The 18,215-nt window shown below is 42.4% G+C and overlaps 1 protein-coding gene and 1 long non-coding RNA gene across 2 annotated transcripts; both read left to right on the top strand.

The window, feature by feature from the left end:
• Window positions 1–1,444: 1,444 nt before the first annotated feature.
• Window positions 1,445–4,753, top strand: HINT1 (histidine triad nucleotide binding protein 1). The gene is made up of 3 exons (XM_040541660.1): window positions 1,445–1,641; window positions 3,524–3,628; window positions 4,420–4,753. Exons 1-3 carry the CDS (start codon window positions 1,453–1,455, stop codon window positions 4,582–4,584), a joined length of 459 nt encoding a protein of 152 aa, XP_040397594.1. The 5' UTR covers window positions 1,445–1,452; the 3' UTR covers window positions 4,585–4,753.
• A 646-nt stretch (window positions 4,754–5,399) lies between these two features.
• Window positions 5,400–14,326, top strand: LOC121062070. Its single transcript, XR_005815394.1, has 2 exons — window positions 5,400–7,403; window positions 7,859–14,326. It is a non-coding gene; the product is annotated as an uncharacterized LOC121062070 (long non-coding RNA).
• Window positions 14,327–18,215: the final 3,889 nt, after the last annotated feature.

The raw sequence follows: 18,215 nt of genomic DNA on the forward strand, positions 1-18,215 counted from the left end.
GGGACTTGCAGGGGTGACCTCTGTGAGCAGAGCCCAGCAGCTGCCCCATGTCAGAGCAGAGCCAGCTCCAGCCCGCTCCAAAAAGGACCCAGCACTGGCCAGAGCTGAGTCAGTGAGCGACGCTGGTTGGGCCTCTGGGAGAGCTGATTTAACAAAGAAGGAAAAAAAAAAAACTGCTCTGCAACAGCAGCTGGGAGAGAGGAGTGAGAAGCAGCCCTGCAGACCCCCAGGTCAGTGCAGCAGGAGGGCAGGAGGTGCTCCAGGCAGGCAGCAGCAGTTCCCCTGCGGCCTGTGCAGGGAGAGGCCCCTGGTGGAGCAGGCTGTCCCCCTGCAGCCCATGGGTCCCACATGGAGCAGATCTCCACGCTGCAGCCCCCCCGTGGAGGAGCCCCCGGTGGAGCAGGTGGATGTGGCCTGGAGGAGGCTGCGGCCCATGGAGAGCCCCCGCAGGAGCAGGCCCCGGGCCGGAGCTGCAGCCCGTGGAGAGGAGCCCAGGCAGGAGCAGGGGAAATGGGGGGAGCTGCCGCCCACCCGTGGGGGACCCGTGCTGGAGCAGTTTGCTCCTGGGGGGTGGATGGACCCCGTGGTACGGAGCCGTGTGGGAGCAGGTCTTGAAGAGCTGCTGCCTGTGGGCAGCCCCCGCAGGCTCAGTTCGGGAAGGACGGCATCCTGTGGGAGGGACCCCACGGGGAGCAGGGGCAGAGAGGGACCGTGAGGGAGCGGTGGAGACGAAGCCTTAGGGACTGACTGCAGCCCCCATTCCCTGTTCCCCTGCACTGCTTGGGGGGAGGAGGTAGAAGAGGGTGGATGGGGGAAGGTGTTTTAGTTTGTTTTCAGTGTTTCTCACTTATCTTGTTAGCAATAGGCAATAAATGTCTCAAAGCTCCCTACACCGAGTCTGTTTTGCCCATGACGGTAACTGGCAAGGGATCTCCCTGCCCTTATCTCAACCCTTGAGATCTTTTAATCATACTTTCTCCCCCTTTCCCTTTGTGGAGGGGGAGTTAGAGGAGTGCTCATGGTGTTCAGCCACCCCACAGGGTAAAACCACCCCATGGTGCCCAGGAGCTGCTCCCTGCTTTGTGTCAGCAGCCGCACGGTCTCCACCTCAGAAACCCCTGCAAACAGCGCAGGGCCTTCAGGCAGACATTTACAGCAACTCATTATTCTCCTGCGAATCCCCGTGACACAGACGCGACCCGCTACCAGCACCCATGTCACAGCGGGACGCAGTCCCACAGGACCGCCTGCGCAAGGCTACAACCAGACCGCCCCACAGGGCCGCAGCACCCTCCCTCCAGCCGCACCCCCCCCCCGCCCGGATCCCTCCGCGCCGCATGGCGCTCACGCTCCCGGAGCCGGGCGGGACGAGGGGCGTGCCCGATCCCCAAAAGACAAGCGAGACTACCAATGGCGAGGCGGGATCGGCGGCGGTGGTGTGACAGCGGGCCAATGAGCGCCGCGGGGGGGCGTGGCGGCGGGGCAGAAGCGCGGCGGGCCGGGCGGGCGGCGGGGCAGGCGGGGGCCGCCATGTCCGACGAGATCAGCAAGGCGCAGGCGGCGCGGCCCGGCGGCGACACCATCTTCGGGAAGATCATCCGCAAGGAGATCCCCGCCAGCATCATCTACGAGGACGAGCAGGTGCCGCTCCGCGCCGACGCCGGGGCCGGGGCCTCGGGCCGGGACTGATCCGGCTGCCGACGGGCGTCGGCTGGGCTGGGCCGGGCCGGCTGGGTTAGGCCAGGAAGGCGGCCTGTGTCTGAGGGGGTGGCTGAAGTTGGCAGCTGTCACGCGTAGGATGCTGCTCCGCTTCTGTGGCGAATCTTGAATTCGCTGTATTAACCGTACCGAAAACCTGTTCCAAGGTTACAGGGAGAAAATATTGATTGAAGGGTTTCAAGGTTGCAAGGAGAAAGTATTGATTAAGGGGAGACTTGTAATCATTAATCGGCATGCAGAGAAAAATATGTTAAAAGTACAAAGTCTCTCTGGATTAAAGCCTTATCGGTATTGTTCTAGTCGCATCTAAAATAAAAATAATTTGCTGAGGTGAAGATTGATTTACTGTGCAGTCAGACTTTTTGCGACTGCTTTTTGTTAGCTACTGCCTCTCCTATCTGTCCCACAAAAAATTTACTTGGTACCGCTTTTTGTCTCATTAAACTATTTGAGTCAGTTTACCGTTTGTATTCTCTCTACGGGTGCCACTTGGAACAGAAAAATTGCTTAGGAGATGCTGAATCCAGAGTAAGATTTACGCGTAATTACGTGCAAATTAGTTTTACTTACCAATTCTTTGTTTACCAGTCTTCCCCGTTCAGGAGAAACAAGCAGCTCACCAAGAGAGGTTTAAAACCAGACTTTTTCTAAAAGGTAGTTTAAGATAGGACCAGTTGGAAGGTAAGGTAATGCAATGGCCACTGTCAGGCTTCGGTTTAACACTGTTCGTCTCAGTAGGATTAAAAAATCAGTAAAGTTGGAATTGCACAGGAAATTCGTTACTGAGCCACAAATAAATGAAAGCATCTAGGAAATGCACATTTTGAAGAATGTTAAGCATGTTACTCCTTGAGGCATAACTCAACCAGTAACTACTGCAAGTTCTGCTGTGACGTGTGATGGGTAAGTCAGAGATGCCCTTTTAGCAAGCAGCAGAGTGCACACGCAGTGGGGGCATCCGTAGATTGTGGTGGCTGCAGCAGTGGGACTGGATTCTACTGTCAGCTATTTGCCTAAACAGCCATAGCTCCCTTTTCTCTTTCTCCACCTATTGGAACTTCCCAATTTAATGTAAACATCTGTTTCCTTGTCCTGATTATGTTGCATGCTGAATCCCACTTCTGGAGGTAAATGTTAGTAGTGTCTGAATTAATCGTGATACTTAAATAAACTTAGTTGTGAATGAACTACTTACTACGCACGGTTGTTGATGTTCCATAAGTGATACCTTTTCTTCAATTTGGGAATGTCTGAAGTAGGTCCAGCTTTAATATACTGTTTTGAAATAGTCTTTCTCTGAAATACATGGTGTTACTGAGAACAGAAATGTGATATGGCTTCAACTGCATAACTGCCTTGTCATCTCTGACCAAGGCAATAGTCAGACATTCATGGAATATGATTAGCAACTGTTTGCTATTTGTTTTATTGAACAGAGTGAAATCAGAGAGGGAAATAAGCAGAAATGTACTTTTTTTTATAGATCCCATCAACTCAAGTTAGTTGTTATGTGGAAATGACAAATCACTAAGTTAATTGCTTGTTAACTTTTTGAGAAGAGACAACAGCTTTTAAATAGCACTTTAGAAAAATCATTATTCACTGTTTATGTAAGCAGGTATTTTGTGTGGAGAAATTGGAGAAGTGCGAGTAATACATCACTCTAGAAAAACCCATGTCTCTACTTATGTTTAGGGTATCTGATAATCTGCATAAGTGTGTGTTCAGTGGGGCATGCTGACTTGCCTAAACTCTTACCTTTCTCTGAAGTAAATTGTTTTTCACCTGTTTTTATTTCCTCCAGTGCCTTGCGTTCCATGATATCTCACCCCAAGCTCCAACACATTTCCTCGTGATTCCTAAGAAGCCAATTGTGAGGTTATCTGAAGCAGAAGATTCTGATGAATCTGTAAGTACTGTTGAAGCTTTCTGCACACCAAACCATACCTCTAAATATTTCAGAATTTAGTAGGTTCTCCCACTTTTCCTCTTGGCATTACAAAGAGGTAAAGTAGTTTTGTCACACTATAATTATACATAGGTATAAAACACTATATATTCCTTTGCTTCTAGCTCAGAATTGGAATGGAAGTAAGATTTTCCAGTAAAAGTACTGATTTAAAGCAAAACAAGTTTCTGGGTATGGATTTATAGTGCAAAATACATTGTTGTTTTAGAGTACAGTCTGATGTGTGTTTCCACATTTTACAGTAAGTAGTACTTTAATGTAGAGAACAGGGCTTGGGGTTTTTGGCAGGTGAAAGGTCAGTAAAGGGGGATTAAGCAGAGGGTTCCTGAATACTTCATTTTTAGCTATATACATGAAGTACAGAGATTTTTGTAAGCCTTTACAAGGTAAGAAGGTTTTTTTCGTCTGAACCAGAAGTTTTTTCACCTGATCTACTTACGTTGCCTGAAAAAGTAAATGGGGGCTTTAACCATGAGACAAATCTAGCTTCTGCATTACTTCTGTAGTCTGTTATCCATAGCTCTTTTTTGCACCCCTCTATATTATGCTTAGTCAGTCTTCATAGCTTTGCTTGGAAAATGTCAGTTGGCTGACAGCAGTTTGAAGAGCCGTGGCTGAATTTCTTAGAATTGGCTAACTGACCTCTCTGAACGGTTCTCTGCTCTCATTCCTTCCCTTCTTGCCCTCCCCCTTTTTTGTGTGTTTTTTTTTTTTTTTTTTTTCTCCTCCAGCTTCTTGGGCATTTAATGATTGTTGGCAAGAAGTGTGCTGCTAACCTGGGCCTGACCAATGGATTCCGGATGGTTTTGAATGAAGGGCCTGAGGGTGGGCAGTCTGTCTATCATGTACACCTCCATATTCTGGGTGGTCGTCAGTTGGGCTGGCCTCCTGGCTAAGATTTTTGCACCACAAGAGATACTGCATGCATGCAAATCACTAGCAAATAGATTTGTTGCCCATCAATCTAGCCACTGTTAATGTAAATTTTTTGGGGGGATATGTGTCTATGAAAGGTAATAAATGCTCTGAACAACATTCGCACAATAAAGATTTAGCATGTGGGAATCATCTGTCTCATGTGTCTTACTGATGGAATTGGTTCTGCAAGTTAAAATGTTGTCTCTCTGGAGCGTGAGTATGAGTGTGTTTCAGTCTGCCGTTAACAATGTTCTGTGAATAGTGATTTGCCCTGAAGATGCAACTGCTTAGCAGTCTTTCATGTCCTTTAGGAAGAAAACTTAAGCTTTTTGAGGGTGGTTTGTAAATATTCATGGGCTGCTGCTACAACTTCAGAAAAGTATGTGAAATTACAAACACGCCATGCAAGGCCTGTTTCAGCAAAGTGCAGTGTGTTGGAAACCTGCCACTCCTTTCGGAGCACTCCCTCAGCCTTTGCTTTATAAGGCCCCTTTGATGTCATCCTTCTTTCTGTTGGGAAAGGATTAAACAATAGTCTAAATGTCATAGAATCATAGAATATCTGAGCTGGAAGGGACCCACACGGATCATCGAGTCCAACTCCTCTATTCCCCAAAGGACCACCCAGAAAATCAGACCCTGTGTCTGAGGGCGCTGTCCAAACACTTCTGGAACTCCGGCAGGCTCAGTGCCATGATCACTTCCCTGGGGAGCCTGTCCCAGTGCCCGACCACCCTCTGGGTGCAGAACCTTTCCCTCACACCCAGCCTGACCCTCCTCTGTCCCAGCTCCATGCCGTTCCCTCGGGTCCTGTCGCTGTCCCCAGAGAGCAGAGCTCAGCGCCTGCCCCTCCGCTCCCCTCGTGAGGGAGCTGCAGGCCGCCATGAGGCCTCCCCTCAGCCCCCTCTGCTCGGGCTGGACAAACAAAGTATAAGAAGTATCTTTGAATGTGTAACCAGGGTTGCCCCTTTCCAGGTGCAGAATCCGGCACTTGCTCTTGTTAAACCTCATATTGCTGGTGATTGCCCTGCTCCCTAATTTGTCAAGATCTCTCTGGAAGGCTTCACCACCCTCGATGGAGTCAACAGCTTTACCCGATTTGGTATAATCTGCAATCTTGCTTAAAAAACCTTAAAAGTCCTTCATCCAAATCGTTTATGAAAACGTTGAAGAGGACTGGTCCTAAAATGGAGCCCTGACGAACCTGCCTAGTGACAGGTCACCAGCCTGATCTAACCCCATTTACAGGAACCCTCTGGGCCTGACACGTCAGACAATTCTTCACCCATCCTATTGTGCTTTTATTTAACTGTATTTGGGTCACTTTGTCTAGAAGGATACTCTGCGAGACAGTATCAAAAGTTTTACTAAAACCCAGAAAGATTATATTGACTGGCTTGCTTTGGCCAACTAGCTGGGTGATCTTGTTGTGGAGGGAAATGAGACACCAAATAGATCTTAAGCAGTGAGCCACAGAAGAAGTTCGACATGGAAAGTTACTGGTACAGAAATCTTGCGAATCAGGTATTTTTTTTTCTTCTGTTTTTAAGGTCTTAAGAATGGAGTAAGCAAGGGGTATGTCTACGTAAGTATTTTAGTTTGTAACAGAACTTTTCTTTTGAAGTGAATCTGGCTGCGTTATGGTTTGCACTTTTGAAATGGGCTTGAACTGCGTGTATTTGATTCATTTTGGATGAATTGGAAGATGTATGCCAGGACAGACCAAATATATTCCAGACAGAAACAGGTCTTTGGTCCTTGTGGCCAAAACAGAACTTTTCAAAAGAATGACAACCAAAATGCCGAAATGTTTGTAGTGTGGGTGTTAGATTCTTACATTGGCTCTGCAGTTTTACCCGTACTGTAGCAGTCTTAGTCAAGGTGATATCCATGGGAATGGTGATAAAGATATAAAGAAGGCAGAGCTTACACAAAAAGTGTGGTATGAAACTCAAAAGATCTTGCACTGAGGAGGAGAACTCAGGTTTTATGAGGGCATCAGGTACAGCATGAACTTGGTTTAAAAACATTCCATCCTTGTCAGGAAAGTTGAAGAAAATGCAGAGAATAAAGTTGGGGTACTGCAAAGGATGTGTCTTTAGCCTACAGAGTAACCCAGAATACTTGAGAACTTGAGTGAAATGATATGTCAAGTTTAATATTTTTGTCCAGTTTGAAGTAATGGTTATGTGGTCAAGAGATCATGGCTGTGTTCAAGACGTCTGTGTAATACCAGTCTGTGTTTAGGTTTGTTTGTACTTGCTGTATATTTCTTAAGCTAGGCAAAAGGTTGCTACTTCATGGAATGAATGATGAGGACACGTTTGAGAGTCATGGAAGATTTTGAAGGGTTTGTGTTAGCGCCATATTGCTATGGAGCTATGAGGTTTTTTGTGCCAGTGACTACTTAGTTCTGGTTCGAGGACATGAAAGCACACAGGGATCCAAGCAGCCTTCCGAGTGTCCAAGAGATAGCACTAAGCTACACATTTCTGATATGTCTGTTTTAAAATGTCAGTTCCTGACTTTTCATGCCTCAGAATGTTGGTTCAGTTTTGCAATCTCTCAAGTATTGAGCTCTCCAGACTTGCTTGGGCTAAGCTGGGGATATGTGCACATGTGGTTCATGAAACTTCCATGAGGTAACCAGTAACCACTCCAGATTTAGACAAGCCTTCCTGACTTTGTCTGGTGTTGTCTTGCTTCCTCATTTTTGTTTGTTAGTTTTCTGTACGTTGGAACTCATTCCTGTGGACCAGATTGTATTTAAATCCACAACAAATACAGCCATAATCAGGTAAGAGTAATTCAGTGCTCATGAAGGAAATTCAGAGTTCTCTCTTCATTCTTCCTGTTTGTTCTCCAGTTATCAGGGAGAAAACAGCCATGGAACTTTCTTCTTCTATTTTTTTTTTTTTTTAACAGACAGGGAATGTCTTAATAAACTTGGCAAAATGTTATCTTGTTTTATTGTTATTTCCAGTTACAAATTTCTGTCCTATTTAAAAGAAAAAACAAAACAAAACAAAACAAAAACCACAAACTGTAATACTTGTAAGTACTGTACTCTAGCCAATTCATAGCTGTGCGTGGGAGAAATTGGGGAAAATGTTCAAAACCTGGGTTAATATTAATGGGGAGAGCTGTCTGCCAGGGCTGGTCGCCAGGTAAGTGCCCTATACCGGTCATGAAAGAGTTGAAAAGGAGATGTGATCTTTATTTAATCGTAATGCACTACAACCTGACACCTAGGCTATCTACAGAGTTGCCAAGAGGAAAGAACTTGAATCTAAGCCTAAAATTCAGATTGTTCTGTGTAGAAGTTGAAGGAAGTTGTATGGCTTAAGGAGAGGCCACTGCTTTAGTGATCAGGGCAGTAACATGACTGGAGAAGAGAAACTCAGGAAATACGTAGGGGTCCAGCCCCATTGAAGGAGAAACTTCAAGAGAACGAAAAGTTTTTCTGAGAAAGCTCCTGCGAGAAAAAAAAGGCATCTAGATATTCCAGAAGAAAGAGACTACCTTTTCTCAGCTGGCGGAGAAAGTGAAAAGAACTGGAAAACCTGCATGCAAAAGGTAAAAAATGTAAGTATTAGCCTTCTGGATGCTCTGTGTTTTGGAAACCCAGCAACACTTGTAAATTACTGAGCAGATGTGAGCTGCATTAACTTGGTCTTACTAAACTTGGTTAAAACACAACCTACAACAGCGAATGCCTAGAGAACAATGAAGAGATAAAGCTACAAGTGGTGACGTTTGAGCTGCAGTTCCTGATCCGTTTTACAGGAACAATTAGGACTGAAGTGTAATGTCAGTTTGACTGAAGGTCAGGGCCTAAGTAGTCTTTTAAAACTGAGACTTCAGTAGTAAAGACTCAAAGCTGAGAATAACTGTACTCCAGAAAAATGGGCTGTTTTTATTTTGTTGTGATAGCTGTACTTCTGTTACATTCTGTCAATGGACGAGTTCTGTTTCTGTGGAGAAGGTACAGATTATCTAGAAACTTCCTAAAACATTGTTCTTGATATTAAACATTGATAGTGTATGTTAATTGAAGGATGGAAACTAGATCTGGAAAAGCCACACATGAAGCTGTTCTGTGCCTTGGAAGCGTAGCCAATCTGTAAATGTCGTTTTACATGAAATGAGGAGGTATTATCACTGCTTTAGACTGTGGCAGCTAGCAACTGGTTGGAGTCACAGAGTTTTAGTCTCTTACAAGATCATTTACCTTTGCAGGGCTGAGATAAATCTATTTATCCCTATGCCTCTGTTTTATTGTAGTAGTAAGGTCCACACTTCATTGTGTGTGGTGTGGATGGAATAACAATTCAGGAGGGAAATGTCTGGGGAAAAGTAAAGGAAGAGGTGAAGAGAAAAAGAGTAAAGATAAAGTGAATGTGGTGATGCTGCAGTCAAAGCCCATGCATGTTCGTGTTTTATTAGGGCAAAGAGTGGGAAGGATGTTCTCGTGAAAGGCCTCTTTTGCTTTCTCCTTCCATGGCGATACAAATTTGCGTATGCCTAGCATGGTTCATTTTAGGTTGTTTGCTCTGTGCGCAGGAGTAGAAACCCAGTAAAGATGCCAGGTAATTCGAGAGATTGGTTCCTCCTCTCTGATTCGGCTCCATGAGTGCAGGTCTTTCTGTCATTTAATCAGTGCAGGTCAAGGGGGGCTCAGCACCTGTGTTGCATCAGAGCTCATCCTCCTCTGAATAGCACTGGTACTGTTGCACGGTACGGAGGTTCCAGTAAGCTGTGCTGACAAACCTAACATCACACTGCTCATGTAGGTCTTGCTTTCTGTGGTCTTTTTATTGGAATGCTCTGAATGATTAGATTACAAATGAGCGTGATTCCTATTGATAGTGTTCTTTTTTCTTTACAACAACTTCTGCAATTGGATTTCACTTGACTTACTTATTAGTGCCAACACTTTATTCCATAAATTGCTTCTGGATATCTTCAGCAAGAACACTTGGTTTTCTGTGTGATGGAATTATTCAGTGAATTGTAGCTTTTTTTTTTTTTTTTTTTTTTTTTCTATTATAGTTAGAAGAACCTAATTTGTTTCTTAATATTGTGGCTTTTTATCACTTAACAGTTCAGCAGTGCCCAGAAAATTGCTTACGCTTTCATTCACAGTAGAGCAAACAACATGCATTTGCTTTTCCAACTGTGACATAGGAATATTCATGTTTTGAATTAGAAGATGTGAAGTAAGTGGGAGACTTGATACAGCTGACTTTTCACTCTGAGACACCTCTCTGGATTGCATCTTGGTCTCCTTGGAGGCTGCTGCTATCATTAAGTCATAAGCTAGCCCAGGGCCCTCCTGTCTTGCTGCTGTGTAAACAGAATGGAATTTCAGCTCCGTGGCCAAACAAGATGCATCATGACTGTAGTCCAGGAGTTAGGACACTTATTTATATCCAGTGAAGATCAGCTTAGAGAATCGTGGAAAACGATTCTCTGGTCCCAGAAGAGATGTTGAACACCAGTGTGAGGGTCAGGCAGTTTTGCAGAGGAAGCTGGGAACAAGAAGAGGATATAATTATGTTCCTGTACTTCAGATTCAAATCCTCTGTACCATTTTAAAAATATATAGGATATGATATGCTGACTACTTCAAATGCAGGATATAGGATATGACGGCAGACTTTTTGTATTAATTAACATTTTCCCTCAGATAGCTTTTCTTAACTAAATGAAAAAGAAAAAAGTTCTGACTGCATTTTATAAGTGTTCTGATCTTGGTGGTGTGTGCGTGTGAGGCATGCTGTAAGCAGGCTTACCCTATGCACCCTCTTTCAAAATATGGGTAAGCATAAAGCTCTCTGGAGATGATCAGAAAACTTGTAGGTAAAACAGGTGGGTTCCTTGCACACTTAAGCAGGACAAAGGTGGTGTTCTTTCTGAGTTCTTTTGGGCATGGATGAGCTCCCTATTTGTGTCACATTTAGCGTCTTTGCCTTCAGAGTTGAATGAGAGGCTGTGTGTGTTATGGAAACCATCTGCAAAATCAGAAGAATGGAGTGACATTATCTTCTAAAGAAAAATAAACATGTTTATGAAACTGTTTGAAACCTTTCCATGGGTACATTTACCCTTGTAAGAGGTTTTGTTGAGACTGTGTTTGTCATAGTAGTAGTGCTTCTTCATCAGTATGCTAGGAAAGTGATTTTCTGAGTTCATTCTTTATTACTGAAAGAAAACAAAGTGTATAGCAGAACAATGACCCTTGTCTTCAGAAGAATGGATGTAAGCTTGTTGGAGGTGGATGACATCCCATTGGAGGCAGCAGAGGAGAGTAAAGAGGGCCAAGAGAGCTTTTTGATGGTCAAGCGTAGCATCCTTCATGCATAGAAAGGGAACGTTTTGAAGTTTATGAGCTGTGTATATGGCAGGGGGTCCCAGTGGCTAGCTGGGGAGCTCAGACTGAACTCAGCTGGACTTGTACATGGATGGAAGTGGGAATGGTCCACATGACATAAACGGACATTGCTAAGATGGCATAGAGGAGCTAGCTGCTTCTGAAGGGGATCTGAAATTTGTGGTGGATGAGAAAAGCAACAAGAAAGGCTGTTAGAGCTGCATAAGCGACAACAGAGGGGACTAAGGAATACGTGGACCTGCTGAAGAATGGGGTGGTGGGCCTGGTGATATAGGAAGTAAAAATGGTTGAGTTACTCAGTAGATAACTGGCAAGGTTTGTTGTCAAGTCTTCTAGATCCATGTGCCCAGAGGCCAAGTCTGGGCCATGGTAAAGGAAGTCTGAGATGGGGATTCCTTAAGCAGTCTGGACACATACAGAAATTCATGGATGCATCCAGTGCTGCTGAGGGAGCTGGCCAATGTCATTGGTCAACACTGCTCTCTGTGACCATCAAAAGGGCATGATGATTCGATGAAGTTCATGATGACCAGAAGAAGGCAAGCATCCTCGAGAAAAATTAGGTGAATTTGGGGAACTTCAGGCTAGGCAGCCTAATCAGAATCCTCAGGAACATTATGGAGCCACTCTTCCTGGAAGCCAGGCACAGCTGGAAAAGGTGACTGGGAACAGAAAAGACAGGTTTACTGAGAAAGATGTGATTGTCTTCTTCAAAGAGATGATTAGTTGTGTGAACGAGGGGAGAGCGGAATTTTAAAGTCTTTGTAGCTAAGATGGAGAAGTATGCTGTGGACTGACAGATCATCAGTTGAGTGGAAAATGGGCTGGACCAATGGACTCAAAGGGTTCAGATGGCAGCTGGTTTTACCTGGCATTGCTCAGAGGCTGATGTTAGGGATGCTCACATTTAATGTTCTCATAAGTTACCCAGATATTGGGATGGAGAGCATCCGCAGAAGTTCATGTCACACAAAACTGGGTTGTGGAGTGCCTGATGAGCTGTAAGTCAGGCCTGATATCCAGAGGCACCTGGACACATTGGAGAAGTGGGCTGAGAGGGACCTTCCAAAGTTAAGTCAGATGCAGAGTTTCGGCACTCAGAAGGGACCAGTCTACAGGTTTGCTGGGATTGACTTGCTAGAAAGCTGCTTGCAAAGCTGGATCTTGGGATTTTGGTTGGACAAAAATCAGCAACATGCCCTTGCAGCAATGAAGGCCAGGCGCACCCTGGGCAGCATAAGCAGCAGCATAATTGAGGGAACTCACTAATCCCATGCATTTTGCTCTTGTGAGACTACATCTGTAACGCTGTGTCCAGTTTTGGGGTCACCAGTACAGGGAAGATGCAGACGTACTGGAGAGAGGCTTGTGGAGGGCCAGTGAGGGGGGATTGAGCCTATGGCATGCAAACAGTCTGAGAAGCTGGGTTCATTTGTCTTGAAGAGGAGATGTCTTAGAGGGAGCTTTCTAATTTCTGTTTTCTTCTATCCAATGTGTAGTCATAGGGAAGACAGACTCTTGGAAGTGCACGTGGAAAGGGTAAGAAGTAATGGACTGATGTTGCAGCAGGAGAAATTCTGACTAGATATCAGGAAAAAAAAATCTTCACAGTGAGGAAGATCAAATGCTGGTTGTTCAGGGAGGCTGTAGTATCTCCATCCTTGCCAGATGCTCAAAGCCTGATTAGACAAACCCCTGAGCAATGTGGATCTGGCTTGAAAGCTGGCTCTCGTCTTAATAGGGAAGCAGACCAGACAGCCTGCAAAGGTCCCTTCCAATGTTTTTGTGTGATTCTATTAACAGCAGCGTAAATATCTTCAAAGTAGGTCCAGAATAAAGTGATGCAAGCAACAAGGAAGTCACAAAGAGAAAAAAAATAAAAAGTGAAAAGCCAGAATTGCAGAACTGAAATAAAAAGCATGTGAAAGAGGAAAAAGTCAGTTGTATTTGGAAGTTCTGTTACTTTGAAAGCATAAATTTACACTTATAAGCCTTTATGTGTTTATACAGAATTTATGTAATATCTCTCTTTTTGTTTTGAGGGTGGGAGAAATGTCATATTACACTGTTTATTGTTTGCCACAATTAATTAGAAATCAGTGATTGGAAACTATTAATCAGAAGATGGAACACACTTCTTTAGACCACTGAAGGAAAAGAAATGGAATAAAAGAGTATCAGAGCTGTTACAAAGAGACTGAACTTTGTTTTGAAAAATGCATGACTGTTTCTTGCCTTCCAGAACATAAATGGTAAGACATGTGTGGCTAATGTCCTTTACCCGCTTTCCATCCCCTGATGGGCTTCAACTGCCACGGGACATCATTCAGCCTCTGTTAATCCCCTTGTGTGAACTCAGACAAGTGCCATGGTGGTCACTGAGAAGCCAAAAACAAAACCTGAAGCGGTGTAGCTTGTAATCTAATTAAAATTTTCATTTTGTAAAAGATTTTGGGAATTGCGTAAGCTGGTGCCTACCTCAGATGCTTGCTTGGCTTAAAATGTATGTGTGCAATGTACATATGTTACTTGACTCTTTTTAAGCCAAAAATAAAATGTATGTAATTTCTTGTTTGCCTTTTATACAGTAGAGCCTGGACTTCTGACTGCTGCACAGTGATCCCAGCTGACTGCTTTTTGGATAATAAAAGGCCAGTTCTGTGCTGCCTTCCAGATTGCTTGCATAAAAGAGAACCTCAGCAACACTTGTGTAGCCAAGTCGGGTCAAAATTTCAGACTGAAAAGAGAAGCAGATCTTGAAAGAAAAGCTCTTGGTCAGATTTATGTGTCTGAGTTTCATGATGTTCTGCTTGGTGTTCTCTTCTTTGTCAGCCTCTGATGTTTTATATAGCTGCATAGATTTCAGTATTATGATTTACCAAAATTGTAAATTTTAATTGGAAAGATGATGGCTGAATGGCTCCATGTGGTTAAAAGGATAGGTTCTTACGTAGCTTTTGCTTCACATCTATAAAATGTGTGATGAAATGTCAGATGCTTTAATTAGACCGTTAAAAGATACAAAGCAGTTTAACTGGTGGATGTTAATGAAGAGATGTCTAGGAGTGCCTAAAGCCAAACAAAAAGCTGTTCTATTAGTGCTGCTATCTGAAACTCCAAAACCCAAATGTCACACTGGACTGTATTCCTCTTGGGTCTTGTATCTAGAAAAGCTCCTATTTTGTTTATGTTTAGGAAAAAATGGAAAGAAAGGTGTGCATATGATGTGAGTATACTTGTAAATATACTGTAAATTGTGCTGTAAATATTTAGAATGTTAATTTGGATCATTGGTGTTGTCAACTAATAAAACAGCATAAATTATTTCCCGTGTCTTCTGGATTTTTCTGTCTTTTGAAATTCTCACTTGGAAGGCCATGCAATTTACCTGGATCAAGCAATTGAAAAATGACAATACACGATGGGCACAGCTGTTTAAAACCCTTTACTGCCCTGAGGAAACTGACTTGGGGCAATTCCCTGACCTCAAAATTAGCCAGCTCTTAAAATTCTTCCTCTTTTCTTGCCCCAAACAAGTCAGTTATTGCTGGCTAGCACTAAATTTTTCTAACTCCATGTTATCTGCCTTTGAACTTTTTTGCAATTCTGATTTTGACAAGCCTGAGATAGCTTTAAAACAAAATAACTTTTCATGATTCTTTTATAAGGAAATATTTTCATTATTTGTTTATCTTAAGCTGCTAAAACTTACTAAATGAATTGCATCTGATGTGTTTCAAATGTGACAAACGGAGAAGGTAAAATGCATTAACAGATAAGTGGAACAGTGTGCAGATGAACAATCACAAATCTAATAATCATGTAGTGTAATGAAAAGGATGAACGTGATTTGGAAGACAGATAACACCTTCCCAAGGTAGGAGAATTTAATTATAGCTTAGTGACATGATTTCTTATCCAGATATTAGGGTATTATAATATGTATATTACATCTATATATATAGATACATGTAATGTGTATATGTGCATCTCTTAAGTATTTTTTCAAATTCTCTAAACACACTTTTGCCTTTGAAAATTGCACTGGTTTCAGTGGAGACCATGTTCTGCTCTCCCTGAGCTCTTTTAGAAGTTCTTTATGACCTGTTTGGCTGTACCAGGACATAGTAAAATGCAAAAATCTTGTGGAAGTGAAAAACGTTTTGGTTCTTAGGGACCATGTTGATTCTAGTGTGTTCTATAATTGAAGTAGTGTACTTTGTGAAGTGGGTAAAATAAAAAGTAACACGCCCAAGTATGCATGGTGAAGTATTCATGTCTCTTTCTTACAAATCAGCATGCTTTGTCTTTCAATGAAATAATCATCCCTTAAAATTGCAAATAAAACTGCACAAATTTTCCTAACTGCATTTCCTAGGCCAGGCCACTTGAGGGCAGGCTAAGACTTTTATTGGGTTCAGCCACTGCTACAGAGCCCTTGAGCGCTTTGGCTTTTTATTTCATTGTAAGAGAATGTGATTGCTACTATTAAAAGTAGTAAAAATAGCCGATTCAGCTTTTTAAACGGTTTCTTCTCTGAAGTACAGAATTTATTGTTTGCAGAATGCTATTCATCAGTTCAGCAATGGCTGCTGTGTTTAGACAGCCCTTTTCAGAGTTTAAACTTTTAACTAGCCTGATACAATCATCAGAGCTGCTATATAGCAGCTCCATAACGTTATTGGCGGAGTCCTAGTGCATCATGCATCGATTGTTCTTGAAAATTTGACTCATGCACTTGTGTTTATTTGAACATTGTCTTCTGGATGCTCCTTTCCAAATATTATCAGTGCAAGTGTTAGAAAAATTATACTAAGTTTCATGTTTTGGAGCGACGTGTAAAAACTTATCTTCATATCTAATAAACTGCAGAGATGTAAAGCATAGTATTAAATGTAGCATGTTCCTATAGAAAGTCTGCTATTGCTGTCTCATTCAGGCAACTTTTGGAGTGTGACAGTGTATTATTAAATTTCTAGGTCAGTATTCAGAACATTAGGAGGAAAAGGATTATAAAAATCTGAATAATCACCAGAAGCAGCACAACAATCACTTACTTAATCCTAGTTTTCTTCTTAACTGTAATTATATGTTGATAATATCAATAATAATACGTGATCTTCCTTTCAGAAACATGTTGGATTTAAGGACAATAGTATAAATAAACAAACAAACAACAGTAAATAATGCTGTCAATCCCTTAACAACATCAATCATGTTGTTTTATGTCTCTGTGTGCTTTCGACAGAAACACAGATCTATTAAATATCTTTAGGTAGAGGGTTGCGTTTTAATCAGGACGGTCATTAAATTATCTATAAAAGAAGAGACTGAATGCAGTGTTATGAACGCTATTCTGCATCTCGCTGGTTCTTTGAATTGTTTTTCTTTCTACACTCTCCCCCCTCCCAAATGACTTCTCATATGTGATTCACTATATATGTTCTATATGTTTTGTCCTGGCACTGCCATGAGTGCTTTAGAACATGACTGGAGCATGAACCCAACCTGTGTGTGTCGTGGGCAAACACAGTACTTAAGCTAGGGAAGAAATAGTTTGATTTACAATATCTGCTGAGCATTTATGTTTATAGGCAAAGATCTTGGGCTTCAAGTATTGAAAAAGAAAACAGCAAGCTTTAGAAAGCTGCTACGTGAAAGCAATTTTGATTTTGAGAGAGAATGAGAAAGAGAAGGGAAGGGAAATAAATCATGCAGTCTAGGGCAAGGTTATGAGTATGAATCTAGAATCAGAAGAGAGTCAGGTTTGGCTGGAATTTCTTATTCTTGCCTATTTACTAAGATGTAGTAACTCTCATATAAAAAAAGACTATTTTATTTTAAGCTCCACTGTCTTGGGGGTCTATGGCTGAGGGTAATATGAAGCCATATTCTGGCTCCTTGCTTGTGAAGTTGCACTATAGCTAACTGTCTTTCTGAAATCTAAATGATAAAATATTTGGTGAACTCTGTGGTGTATGGACAAGGTCTCAGTTTCTGAAAATGAGAAGAAGATCTGCCTGAATGTTATCAGATTCTATGTGACCCAGCAGGATAGAAAAAATATTGTGACAATTAGCGAGGGCCACTTGCTACCTACCTTCCTGTTGCTGGACACTGGAATTTTGGAGCTGCCAGTCTGCTCTTCTCAGTGAGTTTCGTGCTGGTGTTGAGATGTGCAAGTATATGTCAGCTTGCAGGACGAGGTCCTCGAGTTGCATATTCTTCTCAGCACAGGGGTCTGCTTAAACAAACAGAGCATCATGCTTTATGTGGTGCTAAATTAACAATTCCAGATGAAGGGAAGAAGAATGCAAGAGCACTATCTTTGGTAAGCTGCAGATCTGTGTTTGAATAGAAAATACAGCAGTGTGTTATAATTGTGAAGTTAAAAGTTGTAGCAATAAGTAATGAAAACTAATGAAAGATTTTTATTTCAGCCTATACTGCTTCATCATCCGTAATTATCCTTCTAGGTCTGCTTTTTCCCAGTCACAGTGTATGTGTGTATGTCTCTACGTTGCTATTGTTAAAAAAAAAAAAACTTACTGGAATGACAAACTGGATGAAGCTTTTTAATTTCAATGTGTTTCGTATTTCTGGCTTTATGATGCCAACGATATGAAAATGTAAATATGAAATAGAGACAGGTATATTTTCTGAATCTTAATACTCAATTCAAAATACCTCAGGAATGCTCCTTTCAACATATAAACCATTTACGAATTTTTATTATTAAAAAAAAAAAAAAAAAAGAGTAATCTGAGACATACAGTTTGCCTCTACAAAATCAGGAGTGATTTCTCCTGTGGCTCCCTCATCACGAGGAATATAAAGACTTCTTGCAATTTTTTTCAGAGATGTGCTGTGCAGAGATCTTCAGGGCTTGCTTTTTGCTTTATGCATGTTTATGGTAAGACATGATGTCTTAGTAGTTTGCAGGAAAATGCATTTCTTTAAGCACTCTAATTCACTAGACAAGATCTTCCATTGTCTGTGATGCAGGACCCTTCAGAATGTCATGAAGTGGCAGGAGACAAGCAAGGATATAGGGACACAGGTTATATAGGGAAGAAACAGACCATCTTTTCTCAGAAAGCCCTCTTCATATTTGATATGAAAGCTGTGGAAGGGTTTGTGCAAGTGTGCTCTATGATTACTTTCATGTTACTTGCTGAGAGCCTCCCCAGTTTCCTAACTGCAGTTTGTGATTAG

This window comes from Cygnus olor, chromosome Z (assembly GCF_009769625.2).
Source record: "Cygnus olor isolate bCygOlo1 chromosome Z, bCygOlo1.pri.v2, whole genome shotgun sequence".
NCBI classification, from domain to species: Eukaryota; Metazoa; Chordata; class Aves; order Anseriformes; family Anatidae; genus Cygnus; species Cygnus olor.

What these genes read in the sequence shown, in the direction of transcription:
- HINT1 (XM_040541660.1), top strand. Translation starts at nt 1,453, where the DNA reads ATGAGCGCCGCGGGGGGGCGTGGCGGCGGGGCAGAAGCGCGGCGGGCC. An exon ending in TCATCTACGAGGACGAGCAG is followed by an intron (nt 1,642 to 3,523) that starts GTGCCGCTCCGC and finishes TATTTCCTCCAG; the next exon opens with TGCCTTGCGTTCCATGATAT. An exon ending in CAGAAGATTCTGATGAATCT is followed by an intron (nt 3,629 to 4,419) that starts GTAAGTACTGTT and finishes TTTCTCCTCCAG; the next exon opens with CTTCTTGGGCATTTAATGAT.